We start from the raw sequence: 20,037 nt of genomic DNA, 5'->3' as shown, positions 1-20,037 counted from the left end.
TCCGGTTGCCAGCGACTCCTTGACACAATCCCTCATTGCCTGGTGCTCCGGTCCTGTCAAAGAGAACAGTCTCCCTCTGGGAGGTGAGGTGCCTGGGAGGAGTTCGATAGCACAGTCATAAGGGCGATGGGGCGGCAGAGATTTTGCCTTGGACTCAGAAAAAACGTCCTTTAAATCATGGTAGCAAGAGGGCACCATGGCTAATTCGGAAGCGGTACTCAGTTCAGCAACTTGAATCCCTCAGTCCTCCCGAGCGGCGAGACACTGCTTGTGACAGTCCTCACCCCATGCCATTATCCGACCCGTGACTCAGTCAATGTGGGGGTTGTGTCTCTTGAGCCACGGGCTCCCCAGGATTATATCACTGCTGCTAGAGTTAAAAACGTCTAAACTAATGCGCTCCGTGTGCGTGTCCGGAAAGTCCATACGTAAGGTTTGTGTGCGGCGTGTAATCCGGCAGAGGAACTTGCCGTTGGTGGCGTAAGCAATACAAAGACGCTGTGTGGGGAAGGTCGCCGCACGCAACGCTTCGACCACCCGGGGATTTATTAGGTTAGCGTCTGAACCGGAGTCAATGAACGCGGTCACTAGGCATGAGTGAGAGTCCTTTCCCACGGTGAGGTGCAAAAGCGACCGCCCTGACTCAGCGACAGTATGCCGCACACTCACCGGCATAGAAATCCTAAGGTCGGAGCGCTTCGGTTGAACCGGGCAGCGGGTGATTAAGTGTCCAAGACGACCACAGTAGAAGCAACGCCCTTCTCGTCGCCGGCGTAAGCGCTCTTCCGCTGAGCTGCCGAGCCCCTCCACTTGCATGTGTTCCGTCGTAGTAAGCAGCGTAGGGGGCCGGGAAGTGACCGGGCTGAGCCTCTCCGTCTCCTCCTCGGTCATGCCGTCCATCTGCCTCTGCACGGCCAAGCGCTGATCCACGTTGAGGGCCAGTGCGATGAGAGCGTCCAGCGAAGGAGGAAGATCCACAGCAATGAGGTAACCATGGATCTGTGGGGAAAGTCCCTGGTAGAAGGCGTCATGGAGAGCCTCCTTGTTCCACACCGGCTCTCGGCAGCCCGGATCTGGAATTCGATAGCGTAGTCTGATACGCGGCGACTGCCTTGGCAAATTGTCATGAGTGAGGCCGGCGCCTTGCGTTCCGGAGCCACGTACCGGAATACTTGGGTGAGCGTGCAAACGAACGTCGTCCATGAACGGCAGATCTCCGAGTCGCAACTCCATTCTGCTTTGGGCCACGCCTCCGCCCTTCCCGTCATGGAGGTCGCACTGCGCAAGGAAGGGGTTGACGTTGCCTGAGTCGCCTGAGAAACGTTCCCGTCGGGAGAGCAGAGTTATGCTGGCACGGGAGGGCTCTGTAACAGGCGGAACGGGTGGACTCGGAGCGACAGGCGGAGTGACCATCGTCGGCGTAGCAGCCGCTCTAGCTTGGGATGCTAGCCACAGCTCCATCCGGGCATAGATCTCATGGAAACGTTGATTCGTTACCTGAAGAGCAGCCTCCTGCTCAGCCAGGGGTCTGATCTGGAAATGTAACGAGCGGCGGATGGCTTTGGAGTCGGCTGGGTCCATGTTGTGGCCAGATCGTTCTGTCACGAACGAGGCTCGAGGGTGGAACCAAATGCACGACTTCAGAGGGAAGCAGGTAGTGTACAGAAAGCCTTTCAATGATCAGCGAGTCAGTCAGGAAAAGCAGCAGTATCAGAAGAGGCAGGCTTACTAGGATGATCAGGGAACAGGCGAGGGTCGGTACATGGTAGGTCAGGTATACGGGAGTGCGGGAACGAGGCATGAGAGTCAACGACCTGGCGGAGGACTATTTGTCCCCCGCGTCCTATAAGTACCGGGTGTAATCAGCCGAAACAAGGTCTAGGTGTGTGCCGACTAATTGGCTGGCCACGCCCAGCCTGGGCAGGATGCCAGGAGCATGACAGTACCCAGAGAAAACCCACAGAGATACCAGGAGAACATGCAAACTCCACACAGATGAGGCTGGATTTGAACGCGGTCTTCAGAACTGTGTTGCAGATGTGCTTTAAAAAAAAAAATACAAATTGCAGTTTTGATGGAAGAGGAATTATTATAGTTAGTCATGTTCAGGTATGATAAGATGTTATTACTGTAACCAAATATCATATGGCATGTAATTTGCAGTGCAGAAGAAGTATTTTTTAAAAAAAATCAGTTTTCTTCATGGTATGTTGTTGTATGAGTGTTTGTGGTGCTCAGATGATTGATAGATGTAAGTGAGTAGAGGTTAGCATTCTGGCTCCAGCATGCCTGTGTAGGGTCTGCATATTTTCCCTGTGCCTGCTTCGGTTTGCTCCAGGTACCTGTCCTCCAAAAACATCTGATGTTAAGTAAATTAAAAACTCTAAATTGTCAATAGGTGTCAATGAGAATGTTAATGGTTGTTAGGTGATCCAGTATGTGCTGGTTGATTGGCTGGCAACCAGTTCAGGGATGTACCTAACCTCTCACTGCAAAGTCAGGTGAAATGGGTTCCAGATCACCCTTGATCTGAATGATCTGTATTTTCTTGAAATTTTGTAGATCTTAATAAATAATAAATTCTAACTAAAGAAATAAATAATAAAGAATCCGCAGCCTGGGGCGACCTTAGGTTGTCGGAGAGAGCATTCCACAGACTGGAAGCGGCCAGGCAAAAAGCACGATCCTTGATTGTTATAAGCCTCATTCTGGAAGGTTGAATGAAATTGGCCTGGGCAGAGCAGAGGTACCATGTGGAGGGATGGGGGCTAACCAGTTCTTTGAGGTAGAAGGGAGAATTGCCATGAACACACTAGTGGGACAACAGCAGGATCTTCTAATTGATCCTGAGTAGGACAGGTTTGATATGGTCGTTTTTTTTCCCTCATGCTCATCAGGATCCAAGCAGCACAATCTTGACTGAGGTGAAGCTAATGGATGTACTTGCTGCAGATCCCAATTAGCAGTGGGTTATAATAGTCCAGCCTGAAGGAAACAAAGGCGTGGACAAGCTTTTTGGTGTCTGAGAGTATGAATGTGGGGCCGAGTTTATTGATGGTCCTGAGGTGGAAAGAGGAGGTCTTGCATGTGTATATTGAAGTATGTCTTATGCCCATATTTAGTCGTGACTAAATATGGGCATAAGACATACTTCAATACAATGTAAGCCTCAAAGGTGATGGTGGAAGACCAGGTATGTGTTGTTTTTCTTTGCTGCTTACAGAAACCTGACTGAGATTGTGAGAGCATGAGCATCTAAAAAGCATTTGAGTTGTTCATGAACCAACTTTTCTAAATCACAGAGGACCCACAATTTAGAGAGCGGTCTATAGTTGTCAGCTACAGAGAGATCAACACTTTTCAGAAGAGTAAGAACATAAGCAGACTTTCATATTAGGCAAATCTTCAGCGGTTCATCACCAAAGACGGATATGGCTACTTTCAAAAACTTCTTTTGATCATTTAGGTTACATGTCATTTCATCAACATAGAAATCAGACTTAGTCTGTGAACAAGGGAAGTGAAGTGATTTCTGAAATGTTTGAACATCAGCCAATTCTCCTGAGGTTTCCTGGCCGGAGTCCAGGCGGACAAGCAAGGATTATTTCTATCCTTCACTTTAATTTATTTTCGTGTACCACCATTTTAAGCAGGACATCTCCCAAGTAAAAAAAAAAAAAATGTTGAGGAAAAGGGCAAATTACTCTGCTGCTTTTAAGAAGAATGTGATCACTGTAGAAGGCAACAGTGAAGTAGCTGTCACCAGTTCAACATAAACAAACCTAATGAGAGCTTATACTGGACAGGAAATGCAACGATTTCCTATCCAGTAAGACTTTACTCTTTTCAACAGTACTATAACAATATTGTAGTACTTACAGTACCTAGTAGGCGTAGGGCAGGGCTCAGCAACCTTTTTGAGGCTGAGGGTCACTTCGTGACCACCGATCGTATGAAGTACTTTTAATCTATGGTAGTAAATAACATTACAGGTATTTTAAAATTTTAATTCACGTAAGCAAGTCAGATTCAGAATTTAAAGCACAAATAATAGTAACAATTTGTGGTCTATGGTATTTTTAGAATATACTGTACCTCGCAGGCGCCTTATATGGTCCTTGCGGGATACCACTCGCCCGCGGGCACCGCTTTGTGGACCCCTGGCGTAGAGTGTGTCCGATTTGTTGGCTTCACCATCGCATCTCTGCTCTTTGCAAATGATGTCGTTCTGTTGGCTTCATCAAGCCGTGATCTCCAACGCTCACTGGAGCAGTTCACAGTCGAGTGTGAAGCGGCTGGGATGAGAATCAGTACCTCCAAATCCGAGACCACGGTCCTCAGTTGGAAAAGGGTGGCATGCCCTCTCCGAGTCGGGGATGAGATCCTGCCCCAAATGGAGGAGTTCAAGTATCTTGGGGTCTTGTTGAGGGAAAAATGGACCCGGAGATCGAGAGATGGATCGGAGTAGCGTCTGCAGTAACGCGGACTTTGTATCGGTCTGTTGTGGTAAAGAGGCAGCTAAGTCGAAAGGCGAAGCTCTCAATTTACCAGTCGATCTACGTTCCTACTCTCACCTACGGGGACGAGCTGTGTGTCGTGGCTGAAAGAACAAGATCCCGGATACAAGCGGCCGAATTGAGTTTCCTCCGCAGGGTGTCTGGGCTCTCCCTTAGAGATAAGGTGAGAAGCTCGGTTTTCCGGGAGAGGCTCAATGTCAAACCGCTTCTCCTCCACATTGAGAGGAGCCAGATGAAATGGCTGGGGCATCTGATTCAGATGCATCCTGGACGCCTCCCTGGTGACGTGTTTTGGGCATGTCCCACTGGAAAGAGACCCCAGGGACAACCCAGGACATGCTGGAGAACACCTCGGGATCCTTCCAGATGAGCTGGAAGAAGTGGCTGGGAATAGGGAAGTCTGTGTATCGCTGCTGAAGCTACTTCCCCTGTGACCCGACCTGGAAAACGGGTAGAAAATGGATAGATGGATTACAGTACCTTATCATTGATCACCGATTTTAAAGTCAATCACCATCTATGGCAAACCTGAGTAAAAATGGATTGCGAGAAACCGACACGACCGTAAGCGCTTGCACACAGAGCAGAACTTCATGTTTTGATCATACATACTACCAAATGAATGGTTTGTATGACACAGAGGTAAAAGGGAATTCCTGATTTTGGTGGGGTGTATTATACATGAGAGCATATTATACACAAGAAATTACAGTAATATAGAAAATGGATGGATTTTGCTGAAAAACAGTCTAAAGATTTAGATTATATATGTATCTTGTAGTGTAATGCAGCCCTATGGGGGCACAAACCAGTGCAATCTGTAGGCCGGTCCCAAGCCCGGATAAATGCAGAGGGTTGCGTCAGGAAGGGCATCCGGCGTAAAAACTGTGCCAAACAAATATGAGTGTTCATCTAAAGAATCCTATACCGGATCGGTCGTGGCCCGGGTTAACAACGCCCGCCCCCGGCACTGCTAACCTGCAGGGCGTCGGTGGAAATTCAGCTACTGTGGGTCGAAGACAAAGAAGAGGAGGAAACCGGATCCAGCGTCAGAAGAAAAAGAGGAATGCACAGAGCCTACAACTGAGTGTAGGGACTTTGAATGTTGGGACTATGACAGGAAAAGCTCAGGAGTTGGTTGACATGATGATTAGGAGAAAGGTTGATATTCTGTGCATCCAAGAGAGCAGGTGGAAAGGTAGTAAGGCTAGAATTTTGGGAGTAGGGTTTAAATTATTCTACCACGGAGTAGATGGTAAGAGAAATGGAGTAGGGGTTATTTTAAAGGAAGAGCTGGCTAAGAATGTCTTGGAGGTGAAAAGAGTATCAGATCGAGTGATGAGACTAAAATTTGAAATTGAGGGTGTTATGTATAATGTGGTTAGCGGCTATGCACCACAGGTAGGAAGTGACCTAGAGTTGAAAGAGAAATTCTGGAAGGAACTAGATGAAGTAGTTCTGAGCATCCCAGACAGCGAGAGAGTTGTGATTGGTGCAGATTGTAATGGACATATTGGTAAAGGAAACAGGGGCGATGAAGAAGTGATGGGTAAGTACGGCATCCAGGAAAGGAACTTTGAAGGGCAGATGGTGGTGGACTTTGCAAAAAGGATGGAGATGGCTGTAGTGAACACTTATTTCCAAAAGAGGGAGGAACATATAGTGACCTACAAGAGCGGCGGTAGAACCACGCAGGTAGATTATATTTTGTGCAGACGATGTAATCTGAAGGAGGTTACTGACTGTAAAGTAGTGGTAGGGGAGAGTGTAGCTCGACAGCATAGGATGGTAGTATATAGGATGATTCTGGTGGTGGGTAGGAAGATTAAGAAGACAAAGGTAGAGCAGAGAACCATGTGGTGGAAGCTGAGAAAGGAAGAATGTTGTGCGGCCTTCCGGAAAGAGGTGAGACAGGCTCTCGATGGACAACCGAAGCTCCCGGAAGACTGGACGACGACAGCCAAGGTGATCAGAGAGACAGGCAGGAGAGTACTTGGTGTGTCATCTGGTAGGAAAGGGGAGAAGGAGACTTGGTGGTAGAACCCCATAATACAGGGAGTCATACAAGGAAAGAGATTAGCGAAGAAGAAGTGGGATACTGAGAGGACTGAGGAGAGGCGAAAGGAGTACATCGAGATGCGACGTAGGGCAAAGGTAGAGGTGGCAAAGGCTAAACAAGAGGCATATGAAGACATGTACACCAGGTTGGACACGAAAGAAGGAGAAAAGGATCTCTACAGGTTGGCCAGACAGAGGGATAGAGATGGGAAGGATGTGCAGAAGGTTAGGGTGATTAAGGATAGAGATGGAAATGTGTTGACTGGTGCCGGTAGTGTGCTAAATAGATGGAAAGAATACTTTGAGAAGTTGATGAATGAAGAAAATGAGAGAGAAGGAAGAGTTGAAGAGGCAAGAGTGAAGGACCAGGAAGTGGAAATGATTACTAAGGGGGAAGTCAGAAAGGCATTACAAAGGATGAAAAATGGGAAGGCAGTTGGTCCTGATGACATACCGGTAGAGGTATGGAAGCAATTTGGAGAGATGGCTGTGGAGTTTTTGACCAACTTATTCAACAGAATACTAGCGGGCGAAAAGATGCCTGAAGAATGGAGGAAAAGTGTTCTAGTTCCCATTTTTAAGAACAAAGGGGATGTTCAGAGCTGTGGGAACTATAGAGGAATAAAGTTGATGAGCCACACAATGAAGTTATGGGAAAGAGTAGTGGAGGCTAGACTCAGGACAGAAGTAAGTGTCTGCGAGCAACAGTATGGTTTCATGCCTAGAAAGAGTACCACAGATGCATTATTTGCCTTGAGGATGCTCGTGGAAAAGTACAGAGAAGGTCGGAAGAAGCTACATTGTGTCTTTGTGGATCTAGAGAAAGCCTATGACAGAGTACCAAGAGAGGAACTGTGGTACTGCATGCGTAAGTCTGGTGTGGCAGAGAAGTATGTTAAAATAGTACAGGACATGTATGATGGCAGCAGAACAATGGTGAGGTGTGCCTTAGGTGTGACAGAGGAATTTAAGGTGGAGGTGGGACTGCATCAGGGATCAGCTCTGAGCCCCTTCCTGTTTGCAGTGGGAATGGATAGGCTGACAGATGAGGTTAGACTGGAATCCCCTTGGACCATAATGTTCGCAGATGATATTGTCATATGCAGTGAAAGCAGGGAGCATGCAGAGGAACAATTGGAAAGATGGAGACATGCACTGGAAAGGAGAGGAATGAAGATTAGCCGAAGTAAAACAGAATATATGTCCGTGAATGAGAAAAGTAGAGGGGGAAGAGTGAGGCTACAGGGAGAAGAGATAGCGAGGGTGGACGACTTCAAATACTTGGGGTCAACAATACAGAGCAATGGAGAGTGTGGTCAGGAAGTGAAGAAACGGGTCCAAGCAGGTTGGACCAGCTGGCGAAAGGTGTCTGGTGTGTTATGTGACAGAAGAGTGTCTGCTAGGATGAAGGGCAAAGTTTACAAAACAGTGGTGAGGCCGGCCATGATGTACGGATTATAGACAGTGGCACTGAAGAAACAACAGGAATCTGAACTGGAGGTGGCAGAAATGAAGATGTTGAGGTTCTCGCTCGGAGTGACCAGGTTGGATAGGATTAGAAATGAGCTCATTCGAGGGACGGCCAAAGCTGGATGTTTTGGAGACAAGATTCGAGAGAGCAGACTTCGATGGTTTGGACATGTTCAGAGGCGAAAAAGTGAGTATATTGGTAGAAGGATGCTGAGGATGGAGGTCCCAGGCAAAAGAGCGAGAGGAAGACCAAAGAGAAGGTTTATGGATGTGGTGAGGGAAGACATGAGGGCAGTTGGGGTTAGAGAGGAAGATGCAGGAGATAGGCTAAGATGGCAAAAGATGACACGCTGTGGCGACCCCTAACGGGACAAGCCGAAAGGAAAAGAAGATGTATCTTGTAGTGTACACTTTTTTTTTACAAGTTCCTATTCAATTCTGTATTAATCACTTCAATCTGTTAGATATCACATTTTCTTACTATGTTATGTTTTCTTAAATAACACTACAGTGCTGATTCACGGTGAGTCAGTGTATGTAAATAGGAAATATATTTTTTTGGTTCTGTTACCTTAAGACATTGATCTCCATTGATGTGGAGACTAATTTTTTCACACAAGAACCTTACTGTCTGGCGTGTCGTCTTAGTTGGGTTTGTTGTTTTCTGCCAACTGTAACACTTTGTATCTTTCAGGCCAGTGGGTCTCTATCTCTCCATAGTATTGCCTCTGGGACACTGTAACTTTACACAAGGGAGTGAAAATTTCAGGTGCACCCCTCTTTTACTCTGACTTGCTTTCAACGCTGTCACTTTCGCTGGCTCAGTTCCTGCATCCATGGCTCAGCAAACATCCACAGGCAAACTTCCTTGGCCTTTACAGGAGACTCATAAGCTGCCCAGCAGTCTTCATACCTGCGAGTTATCCTGCTGCCAATATCAACATTAGCAATTTAAGATGTGTTACTCTCAGATGTTTTGCACAGACTTGTGCAGATCTCTATTTAATCTGTAAACCGCAGCGTCACAAAGTTCTCAAGTTCTTCGGCATTAGCATTTACACTGCTGCTTAACACCTTTTCCTTACACACTCATATACAGTACACTGAGGTTCAATGAGTTTCCTTAAACTGTCATTCTGGTAGAAGTTCACAGCTTCATCTGAAGAATTTAATTGCTAAACATTAAAGGAGAAGACAAGGAAAGGAAAGCTTTCATCATAGCTCTACAGTAATCATAAAAGAGCAGCAATATTAAGGAAACGTATGTGAGAGGTTTTCTGTGAAACAGGGTTGACGATTGTGTCCATCCAAACTGCAGTCGCCCCACGACTCAAATCTCCACCGCAAACTACATTTTCTGACTGAGGGTCTGTCTGTCTGTCTCTGACCCCAAGTCTCAAGTAATATTTTTCTTTACTTTCTCATTATCTGGGTCACCTGGAGCATGTATCATCTCATGAATGCAGAGATGGTGTTTTTTTTCCATTAAATAAAACCATGTATATTTCAACAAGGCATATAGTACATTCTAGGGAAATTATTGTGCTGGTTTCTGACAGAAATATGATGAGAGTTTATTGTTATTACATAGTCTACAACAAATTCCCTCAAACTTTGGCCAAACCGTTCCCACAATTTGTCCTTGACGTCTAGCACGATCTCAGATTAATTAGCTAATTGATAAGGAGGCGTGCCTCAATATTTCAACTTGAATTCATAAGTAAGGCTTACCGCTTCCTGCCTGTTTACAAGTACATTAAACTCTCAGAGCTGGAATTTGATCTAGTTCATGACTTAGTACTTATTTGGCCCGAGTAAAAACATTAGTGTTTGTGTGTGGGTGTGTGACTGAAGGTGGTAGGAAGTTGATGTTTTTTCAGCCAAGCTGGAAGGTATATGGGCGGTGTTAACGGGACCTCTAGGGGAAGGAAAATGTTTTCCAAGGAGCTTTTAAACATTTTGAAGCGGCGATGAACTCTACTGAATGTGTAGCCGAGGCACACAAACTTTCAATTTTGAGATATCAGAGCACGGTAGTTTTTTTTTAATGACTGCAAGATGCTTTGGTGACATCAGACCGGAGACTGGATTGTTTGGTTTTTAGATAAATAGCAATGGCTACAACAGCTTTGACCGGATTTTCTGTGATGAGTCTTCTCAGCCTCGGATACCTAACCTGGGATTTGAATGGTTCCAATCAGGTGGAAAATGAGCCAGATCAGACTTTTGGTGAGGGATCACTCAGTCCAAAGCCTCCTCACATAATCTTCATTATGACTGATGATCAGGGATTCAACGATATAGGCTATCACAGCTCAGATATAAAGACACCGGTGCTGGATAAGATGGCTTCTGATGGGGTGAAGCTGGAGAATTATTACATCCAGCCCATTTGCACTCCATCCCGAAGCCAACTCATCACTGGGAGGTACAGTAGCTCTCTCATAGTCCACACTGCACAGTTCTTTTGGGTTTTAAACACAATCTGTTGTGTGAAAAAAAAAAAAAAAAAGTATGGAAGTTTAAGGGGTGATTTAGAAAGTTTAGTTTCTCGTGAACCTGATTATAATTGCATTTTAACGGGGAAATCCTGTGCTTTGCGTGAACAGTGTATCAATAGGTCAATGTGATGTTAAATCCCCTCTCATTTAATAGTGTTTTGAGAAGATTTTTATCGACAATTACGAATTTTCAGGGGCGCTGCCATTTTCAGGAGTCACATAATCTGCGCGGGCGTATTTGACGTGTACCGTGCCGCTCCAAACGCTGGATTACATGGGACACCATTATGCCCAGCGCCGATTTCTTGGATTTATCCTCATCTGATGAAGAAATAGCAGTATTGGTTGATCAGGAAGACGGAGGAATACTTCCATACAGATTTGAACCTGTGGCTGTAATTAATGTTGAATATTCGGATGGTTCTTCGGGCGGAATGACTCGGATTTTGACTACTCTGATGTCTACGCGCGACATAAATGTGTAAACAAAGGCCCCCTGGGAGCTCCGGGCCGGCAGCCGTGGATGGTTCTTCGGACGGGAATGATGCAGAGTCTGACGAGCGAGGTTGGGTGGCGGCCGCGAGCCGAGCTTCCAGGCGGCGGAGGCCGTTAGCCCCAGATGCTGAAGCTATGCTAAAGGCCTCTACTACCACCAAAACTCAGCTAAAGACCTCCTCCACCTGAAAGCTCAGCATAAATCAGTGCTGGGCATAATGGTGTCCCATGTAATCCAGCGTTTAAAAAGGCACGGTACACGTCACAAACGCCCACGTAGATCATGTGACTCCCGAAAATGGCAACGCCCCTGAAAATTCGTAATTGTCGATTAAAAATCTTCTTAAAACACTATTAAATGAGAGAGGATTTAACATCACATTGTCAAAATAGGGTACATATTACATGACCTATTGATGCACTCTTCATGCAAGGCACTGGATTTCCCCTTTAACTAAAATGCAGATTTATTTGATAATTGTTAAATGACTAACCAATAGGTTTAGTATAAATTCTAGATTGTATTGTATCTCATTGCGGAATTCATACCAACATTTGAATTCATTGAAAGTCATTTTTACACACCAAAACTTTAAAAGCTAACTGTTGGTTGGTATTCTCTGTTCTTCCTTCCTTATCATACTGGATGTTGTCATACGGACAGGGGCATGGGAATTGGCTTTGAAATAAAAAAGTCAGAAACAATGCCTTCTGGCCTTGTGGCCCACTAATCTGGGGGTGGCATTAGTTTATCTGCAGGTCTCCGGCTTTGCCACAGGAAGATCACAGTTAAAGTTCTGCTGTGGGGAAAATGCGAAAATGGCAGCCAGTTGTTGGACAGGTGCTAGTCTGCTTGCCAGACACTGTACTTTGAGCAAGTTGTTTTAAAAAGTCACTTCATAAAAACATATCCGCTTTACCAGAGCCTTCAGGTGTATAGCCTTATTCTTTGTATTCAGCAATTTGCCTCTGGCAAAATATTTAAAAGCTGGGGGCTTCTGTAAATTGGTAAACTGGTGTGATCATTGACATTTAGACTAACCAATGCTTTTACAATGAGTGTGTGAGATAAAATAATTTGCTGAAACAAGATGTAAAGGACAACATTTAATTTGGTTAAACCAATATTACAGCACATCTGTCAATCTGTCACTGTTATGTAATCATCCTGCAGGTATCAGATTCACACAGGCCTTCAGCACTCAATCATCCGACCCCGCCAGCCTAACTGTCTACCCTTCCACCACGTCACCCTGCCTCAGAGGCTGCAGGAGCTCGGCTACTCCACCCACATGGTGGGCAAGTGGCACTTGGGATTTTACAAGAAAGAGTGCCTGCCAACACGACGTGGCTTTGACACATATTTTGGCTCTCTAACTGGCAGTGTCAATTACTACACCTACAAGTCCTGTGATGGTCCGGGCCTGTGTGGTTTTGACCTCCACGAAGATGAGACAGTAGCCTGGGGTCAGAAGGGAAAATACTCCACCCATTTGTACACACAGAGGGTCCGCAAAATCCTGGCAACCCATGACCCCCACTCTCAGCCACTCTTTATCTACCTTTCCTTTCAAGCTGTTCACACCCCCTTGCAGTCCCCGCGAGAGTACATCTATCCGTATCGAGGGCTGGGCAATGTGGCCCGCAGGAAGTACGCTGCCATGGTTTCTGTGGTGGATGAGGCGGTTCGGAATATTACATACGCCCTACGTAAGTATGGCTACTATCAGAACAGTGTCATCATCTTTTCTACGGATAATGGTGGACAACCGTTGTCTGGCGGCAATAATTGGCCACTCCGGGGGCGTAAAGGGACCTACTGGGAAGGTGGAGTCAGAGGTTTGGGATTTGTCCACAGTCCTCTGCTGATGAAGAAGAGGAGGGTGAGTAAAGCCCTGGTGCACATCACTGACTGGTACCCGACACTGGTACGCCTTGCAGGTGGAAATGAGTCCCTTACTAATGGTCTGGATGGATATGATGTTTGGCAAGCCATCAGCGAGGGGAAGGAGTCTCCCAGATTCGAGATCCTGCACAACATTGACCCTCTCTATAACCGCGCTCGCAGTGGCTCCCTTCAGAAGGGATATGGAATTTGGAATACAGCTGTGCAGGCCTCCATCCGAGCTGGAGACTGGAAGTTACTGACAGGAGATCCTGGTTACGGAGACTGGACCCCACCCCAGATGCTTCCGAGCTTCCCTGGAAGCTGGTGGAACCTGGAGAGGCACACTGAACCCAGGAAATCCGTATGGCTGTTCAACATCTCTGGAGACCCCTATGAACGTTTTGACCTCTCCGAAAAGAGACCAGATGTTGTTAAAGAGTTGTTGGCAAGACTGGTGTATTACAACCGCACCGCCATCCCAGTACGATACCCATCAGAAGACCAACGGGCTGACCCTAGCCTCAATGGCGGTGCTTGGGTTCCCTGGGTGGGAGATGAGGAAGAGGACAGCTGGGGCTCCTTTTATCCGAAGAAGAATACAGATTGGAAAAACAAGCTTAAACTATCTCATAGCAGGTCATTTTTCAGGAGACTCAACACGAGAATCATGTCGAATAGGATTTGAATACAAGGCATAAATCAATATCACGGGTACACTATTTTGCAGGGGGAAAGGACCAAGCTCTGCTGGGAAAAACAAATAAAAAAATGAGCAAAAATCTGTTAGTAATCGACACCCCCTAAAAATAAGTTTTTAATTGGTTATAGATGGCACAAAATAGCAGCAAAACACTACTTTTGAGTAAATGTCACTCTTCAACTCACTTCAACGTAGTTTCTTGGCACCAAGATGCCACAAGACGGTGACATCCCATTATTTGTCTAAATGAAGCCCGTCAACTCACTTCAATGTAGTTTCTTGGCAGAAAGATGGCACTTAAGTGCCACCGCTATGTTTGGAAATATATATTTTTTGTCTGATTGGAAAATAGATGCAAGTACTGTATGTGATTCAGAACTTTTTTCTTGGAATAAAATGTTGGTTTATCCGTTTACCATACATTTGCATTCGACACTATTTCATAATTCTGAAGAATGAAAAGAATATTGTCTTAAACATTGTATTTACCGTAAACACAATTCATAAGTACAATTCAGTATAACATCTTCTCACATGTTGTCCAAAACCAGGAGCATTTTCTTATTGAGATGATGCCATTCAATCAATATATTGTAATGTATTACTTTTTGTGTTAATGTTTTCATTGTAGACTTTTATTTAAAGCACTGTGTGTTTCGGCCGAGTCTGTTTTGTATTGGAGCGCTTTCACTGTACAGGAACACCCTGCTACCTCAGCAAATGATGATTTACTTTCTGGTAAAATGTGCATTTATCAATCTATGAAGCTAGTCATGACAGACATCAGCACTGCCCATGCTAAATTATTTTACAAAAGCTAATTCCAAATATATTTTCAGATTCCTATTGCAAAAAGGCTCCTGTTGTTTCTCAATATATTCATGTATTGTCTAGTGTATGTGTAGTACTGTATATACAGTATGTTGTATATGTTTAATCTTCAATCAAAGGAAATCTCGTTTCAAAATAGTGTTTTTTTTTAAAAATCCCTTCAAATTAACATTACAAGTGAAACCATTTTAAAACATTTGGTTATATTAAGATTACCAGTTATGTGTCAAAGTCACAATCAAAACATACAACATACATTAGAACAATGGCGTGGTCAAGAATTTCAAACAGGGCGGTTGGAAAGATTTATTTATCGAGTTGACATTTTGCCAGAGGGAACTATTTTCTGATTTACATTAAAAACCAGTAATGGCTTACAGCCATGCTATCCTCAGAACGCCCGATCTCATCAGATCTTGGAAGCTAAGTGGGTTTGACCCTGGTTAGTACTTGGATGGGACACTTCCTGAGAATACTGGGTGCTGTAAGCCAGTGATTCCCAGTGTGCTGTGAGTGCTCTTCAGGTGTGCCGTGGGATTTTTCAATTGTAAAATATGTGCCTTGGCTCTATAAATGTTGGAAATCACTGCTGTAAGATTCTCTCCCCGGCAAAAATGCAGAAGGGTTGCCGAACAAATATGCGTTCATCTGAGATGACAAAAATAAATATGAGCGGAGAGCGCTTCATCCATGGGCAAAGTTGCAGAAATGTCATTCTACGACATCCAAGTGGTTGCCATATTGGCTGCATCCCCTGTCCATAATGTCACCCTGGACATTGAAATGAAAACACGTGGACCCTGCTATGGGAGACGAACGCGCCCCTTCTGACACGGAAGGTCTTTTCAAAGAAGAGAACGTCACACAACCGAGTGAAGTTACCGAGGCAATATTACCCTATTTTTTCACGGGCAAACTGCCTCCCCGTCCGATTCACTTCCGCGGTGGAGATGAGCCATCGCGGCTCATCGCAGCCGGCCGGTGTGGCTTAATTTCGGGGCCGAGGTGGCTTATCACGAAGCCGAGCCGGGCTGCTTTAGGGCATTGTTCATAGCCGCCACAGTACGCGATGAACAACGCCGTCGAGCCGGGGCACTTTACTGCATCGTTGTCGCTGGCGACTGAGTGCTGCATTGTCGGCAGCGTTGTTCAGAGCCGCCGTCGTCTCTGAGCCCGATGCGCAGCCTTTGCCGAAGCCGTGACTGGCGGATGTGGCGCCTCAGCCGGTGTGGCTCATTTTCGGCGCCGAGGTGGCTTATCACGGAGCCGAGCTGGGCTGCTTCAGGGCGTTGTTTCTAGCCGCCGCCGTCTGCGAGCCCAACGCGCAGCCTTCGCTGGCGAAGCGATGCCATCCGACGTGCACATTTACACATTTAACACACTTGTCACACGTATGCGGATCTTTTGTTAGAGTTATGAGAGAGTGATTACGCGGTCCGCCCCAAACTATTATTATTTTTGAGTTGCTGTATACACACCTCCCTGTCATTTGGAACCCATGAAGCTCGCGTCCTCTGCACCCGTGCAATCCATTTTTCACGACGAACCGGGTCTCTTGCAAACTTGTGAAGGGTGAATCCATCCTCCCGAGTGTTCAAGCAATGTCCAGCAATACAACGAGCCGCCATTTTGGCTAACATGAAGGAACAACGAGCTACCTTCCCGGAGGTAAAACTAATAGAAAGAAACGAGTCCACTTGAGGGCGGTCCTGCCATGTACGTGACTTCCTGCTTCTTCTCGAAAACAAACCGCTTGAGAAAATGTTCATGGCGGGAATTACAAAAAGCTGTATACGTCAAAATCATGTTTTGTGGTGGGGAAAAAACGCATGGGCTCATATTGGCTGCCGTTTTTTTCATTAATAACATACTAAAAATCATGCATTTCATGACAGTGGCCCTTTAAGAACCAGTAATATAATCATTGCAGTCGCATGGGGAAATGGAGTGAATGAATGTAGTATTTAAAAACAATGTATTTAAAAACAACAAAAAAACAAAAAAAACTGTGCTATCGACCACAACACAATTCAGGGATGCCGGTCTAATTTCTTAATAGAATAATATTTCAGATATCATTGAAGAAAAATCTGTTCGACTTTACATTTATCCTTTTATACAATTACCAGATTGTGATTGGCTGGCAACCAGTTTTTTTGCGTACCCTGCCTCCTGCCCGTTTACAGCTGGGATAGGCTCCAGCACTTCCACAACCTTCATGAGGATAAGAGGCTAAGAAAATGGATGGATGGACAATTACCAGAGACAGATTCCTTGTGGGCTGTACAGTGATGCAACTGTTTTTTTGCCTCACAGTTCAGAGGTCTAGGTTTCAAATGCTGGCCCCGCCTGTGGGGACTTTGCATGTTCAACCCATGCCTGTGTGGGTTTTCTTAGGGCACTCTGGTTTCCTCTCATATCCCCAAAACATGTATTAATTGGGGACTCTAAATTGCCCCTGGGTGTGATTATGAGTGCGACTGTTGTCTGTCTCTGTGTGCCCTACGATAGCTGGGATGGGCTCCAGCACTCCTGCGACCCTCATGAGGATGAACGGCGCAGGAAATGGATGAATGGAAAATCCTTGTGTTTTAACATACTTGGCCAAATAAAGATGTTTTCATGATGCACCATTTTGCCCAATATCGTTCCATTCTTCTGCTTTCTCTTTGTTGAAAGAAGGGAGTTACAAGCAATCATCTTGAAACTGTGCTTGTAGATTTAATCACTCAACAGACAGTTACAGGCCTTCAAAGGAGAAGTGAGAGATTTTACTCAACTTCCTTCCTTTTCGACTTGCCCGTTTCCTGTTAAAATACTGTTTATTCTACGTCTCTGCAACAATCTTACCATCGAAGGGAGGAATATGGAGCAGGCTGTCATTCTTCTTCTGCTGATTGGTGGACCAGCACACGGTAATGTTTTCATCTGGAATAATGCGTGGATAATATTGTCAAACTCGTCTAAACGTGATGCTTTGCTTCTTCTGGCAGCTTTCCTTACTCCTGGTGAATCTAAATGTAACGGTACCATGGAGAACTCCCATTGCTCCGTCACTCTTGGGGGATCTATCTCCATCCAAGTGATCCTTGACGTGAGTGGCCTACAGCTGCGATGTAAGAAGATGCTCCCCAGTGGGCCCATTGTTGTTTTTACAGTGAAAAAAGAAAAGCCCATGATACAAGAAGCCTTCAGAAATAGAACAGAGTTCTTCATTAACAATGGGACTTTAAAAATTTCCAGCATTGAGAGGACTGATTCTGGTCAGTACATAGTGGAAGTCTTTGATCGGAATGGGCAACTTGTCAAAACTGCCACAGTGGAACTGGATGTCCTAGGTAAGTAGCAAAAACTTCAAACAAAAATGCTATCATTAACATTTTTTTATGAATTGATTTTTTTTTAATTCTGGTTCACGATTAAAACTAATAATTTTTTATTTAGGGTATTCAAAATGAATACAGATTCAGCAATTAAGATGCTAATTTGGAAAAAAAAGTCATCTTTCTATTAGTCTAGGCGGCACGGTGGATCGGCTGGAAAGCGTTGGCCTCACAGTTCTGAGTTCTGTGTGGAGTTTGCACGTTCTCCCCGTGCCTGCATGGATCCCAAAATACATGTAAAATTAATTGGACACTCTATATTGCCCCGAGGTGTGATTGTGAGTGCGGCTGTTTATTTCTATGTGCCCTGCAATTGTCTGGCAACCAGTTCAGGGTGTACCCTGCCTCTTGCCTGTTGACAGCTGGGATAGGCTCCAGCACTCCCCGTGACCCTTGTGAGGATAAGCAGCTCAGAAAATGGATGGATGGATGGATAATAACTTGAATCAATTCTGAATCTTGGACCTCTTCCTGCAATTATCCCATTTTTACAGTCACAATCGAGCAAAAATCATATTGGCAACATGTTAACTTGAAATAATGAACGCAGACATGTTTGAGGATGTATACAGGATGAGTGTTGAGTTTGCGATGTATTAAATATGCATCCGATTGTGATTAGTTGCAATGGAAATTACCGTAATTCCAGTAAAACGCATGTGGTAGTTGTCGATTTCTGAAACAAAAACTTTACTTCAGACGGGTTGTACGGAGTTTTTTGGTTTTCCAGGGTTAACATTCGCAATGTCGAACGATGCTGTGATGAGCAGCCGGCTAGAATCTGTGGCTACTATTTTGTCTAAATGTCCATTCATACTTAATCGTAGAAGCGATCAGTTCCATCGTAGCTCCAAAATCAAATGCAATCTTTTTTTTCCAATTTTGTGATGATTTTCGATTTTGCAGGTTCCGCTGTCTTGTTTCTCATTCATAACCATTTTGAGTGTTACCTGAATTGCGAATTTGTATTTTATGGTTACAATTGTTATGTCTTCCTTACAGAAAATCATTTTTCAATCATAATTCCAGTTTGTGCTGCATTGGCTGCTTTACTGGTAATTGTAGTTGTGTCTTGTTGCGTGTATAAGAAAAGAAGGCGAAACAAGAGGTCAGGTAAGACTCTCTCACTGACGTATTGAATAAATAAATTACTCTGACAAAATGGCAACATTTTATTTTTCTGACTTTTCTGACAAGGTTCAGACAAAGCCAAGAAAAAAAAGACCACAGTAGAATTTTGGAAAACGAGTGACCACATGCAAGACAATTATCCTCATGGACTAAATTAAAACAGCAAATATTGTAGAATGACTGCACTATTTTACATGTTGTATTATACTATACATTATTTGATCACTATGTTTGTAACGTACAGTATATAAACATCTGTTTACATGTTTAAGTTTTTGTAACTATTCAGAAGTACAGTGTGTACATGCACAGTATTTTCCCCCCTCTAACTATGTAATAGTTGAGCTTATATTTTATTTTTAATGAAATGCTTACCAACTGCTTAATAATTGCTATCCTTGCATTGTGTAACACGTGACATGAAACCAAAATCCAATTAGATATTCCATTACAAATCTTTTTGACGACAACTAGTGTACAGTTTAATGTGGAAGAAACGTTCATGAATTTTGATCATCATGTTCAAATAAAATCAATATGGCCCATCACATCTATTCTCTTACAATGACTGCATATACTGGAGCAAATTATTGGTTGCGATTAAGACACAAAATACTGCATGATTTGCAACATAGATGCATTTTTATACTATCAAAATATTTAGTCCGCAGCGAAAATTCTTTGCCATGAGGTGTCAAATTGAACTTCCAGTAAATGGGATTGGAAAGGTATAGCACCACTTTTAAGACACCTAGTTTAGATTCACACCTGAGATTTTGGAACACTAAAGAGTAATACAATACTGTACCAGCGAGGGAAAATCTTAGTCTCATTGTGGACTCAATAAAAAACTTTCTGTTTCTTCTGAGGTGGTGGTTACTGTTTTCCTTAACTTGATTAGTTATCATAGCGAGGCATCTTCCTTTTGCAATGACAATGTCCATCTCATCTAGGTTTTGACTGTTTTTGTCATTATGCATGTCGACCGCTTGTCTCTTTTTTGTTATTATTTTGTGTTACTAGCTCACTTTCATGTGCATCTGTTGTTCAATAAAACTGGTGG

The 20,037-nt window shown here is 44.4% G+C and overlaps 2 protein-coding genes and 1 pseudogene across 2 annotated transcripts in view; all 3 read left to right on the top strand.

Moving 5' to 3' along the window:
* Nucleotides 1-20,037, top strand: part of LOC133508531 (uncharacterized) — a 27,274-nt gene extending 7,237 nt beyond the window's left edge. The window contains exons 2-5 of the mRNA XM_061834700.1: nt 17,180-17,375; nt 17,454-17,798; nt 18,846-18,956; nt 19,041-20,037. Of these exons, the coding sequence (XP_061690684.1) occupies nt 17,327-17,375; nt 17,454-17,798; nt 18,846-18,956; nt 19,041-19,132 (597 nt within the window). The 5' untranslated portion in view covers nt 17,180-17,326 and the 3' untranslated portion in view covers nt 19,133-20,037. The remainder of the gene's footprint in view (nt 1-17,179; nt 17,376-17,453; nt 17,799-18,845; nt 18,957-19,040) is intronic.
* arsia (arylsulfatase family, member Ia) lies at nt 10,160-13,973 on the top strand. The gene is made up of 2 exons (XM_061834696.1): nt 10,160-10,473; nt 12,216-13,973. The coding sequence occupies exons 1-2, from the start codon at nt 10,160-10,162 to the stop codon at nt 13,612-13,614; spliced, it is 1,713 nt and encodes a 570-aa protein (XP_061690680.1). The 3' UTR covers nt 13,615-13,973.
* LOC133509271 (5S ribosomal RNA) lies at nt 14,833-14,951 on the top strand (annotated as a pseudogene).

This window comes from Syngnathoides biaculeatus, chromosome 11 (genome assembly GCF_019802595.1).
Source record: "Syngnathoides biaculeatus isolate LvHL_M chromosome 11, ASM1980259v1, whole genome shotgun sequence".
NCBI lineage: Eukaryota > Metazoa > Chordata > Actinopteri > Syngnathiformes > Syngnathidae > Syngnathoides > Syngnathoides biaculeatus.
Note: the sequence above shows the minus strand (reverse complement) of the source record. Positions and strands in the feature narration are given on the sequence as shown.

Coding starts and splice junctions, on each gene's coding strand:
- arsia (XM_061834696.1), top strand. CDS start 10,160: ATGGCTACAACAGCTTTGACCGGATTTTCTGTGATGAGTCTTCTCAGC. Junction 10,474..12,215: donor AGCCAACTCATCACTGGGAG/GTACAGTAGCTC, acceptor ATCATCCTGCAG/GTATCAGATTCACACAGGCC.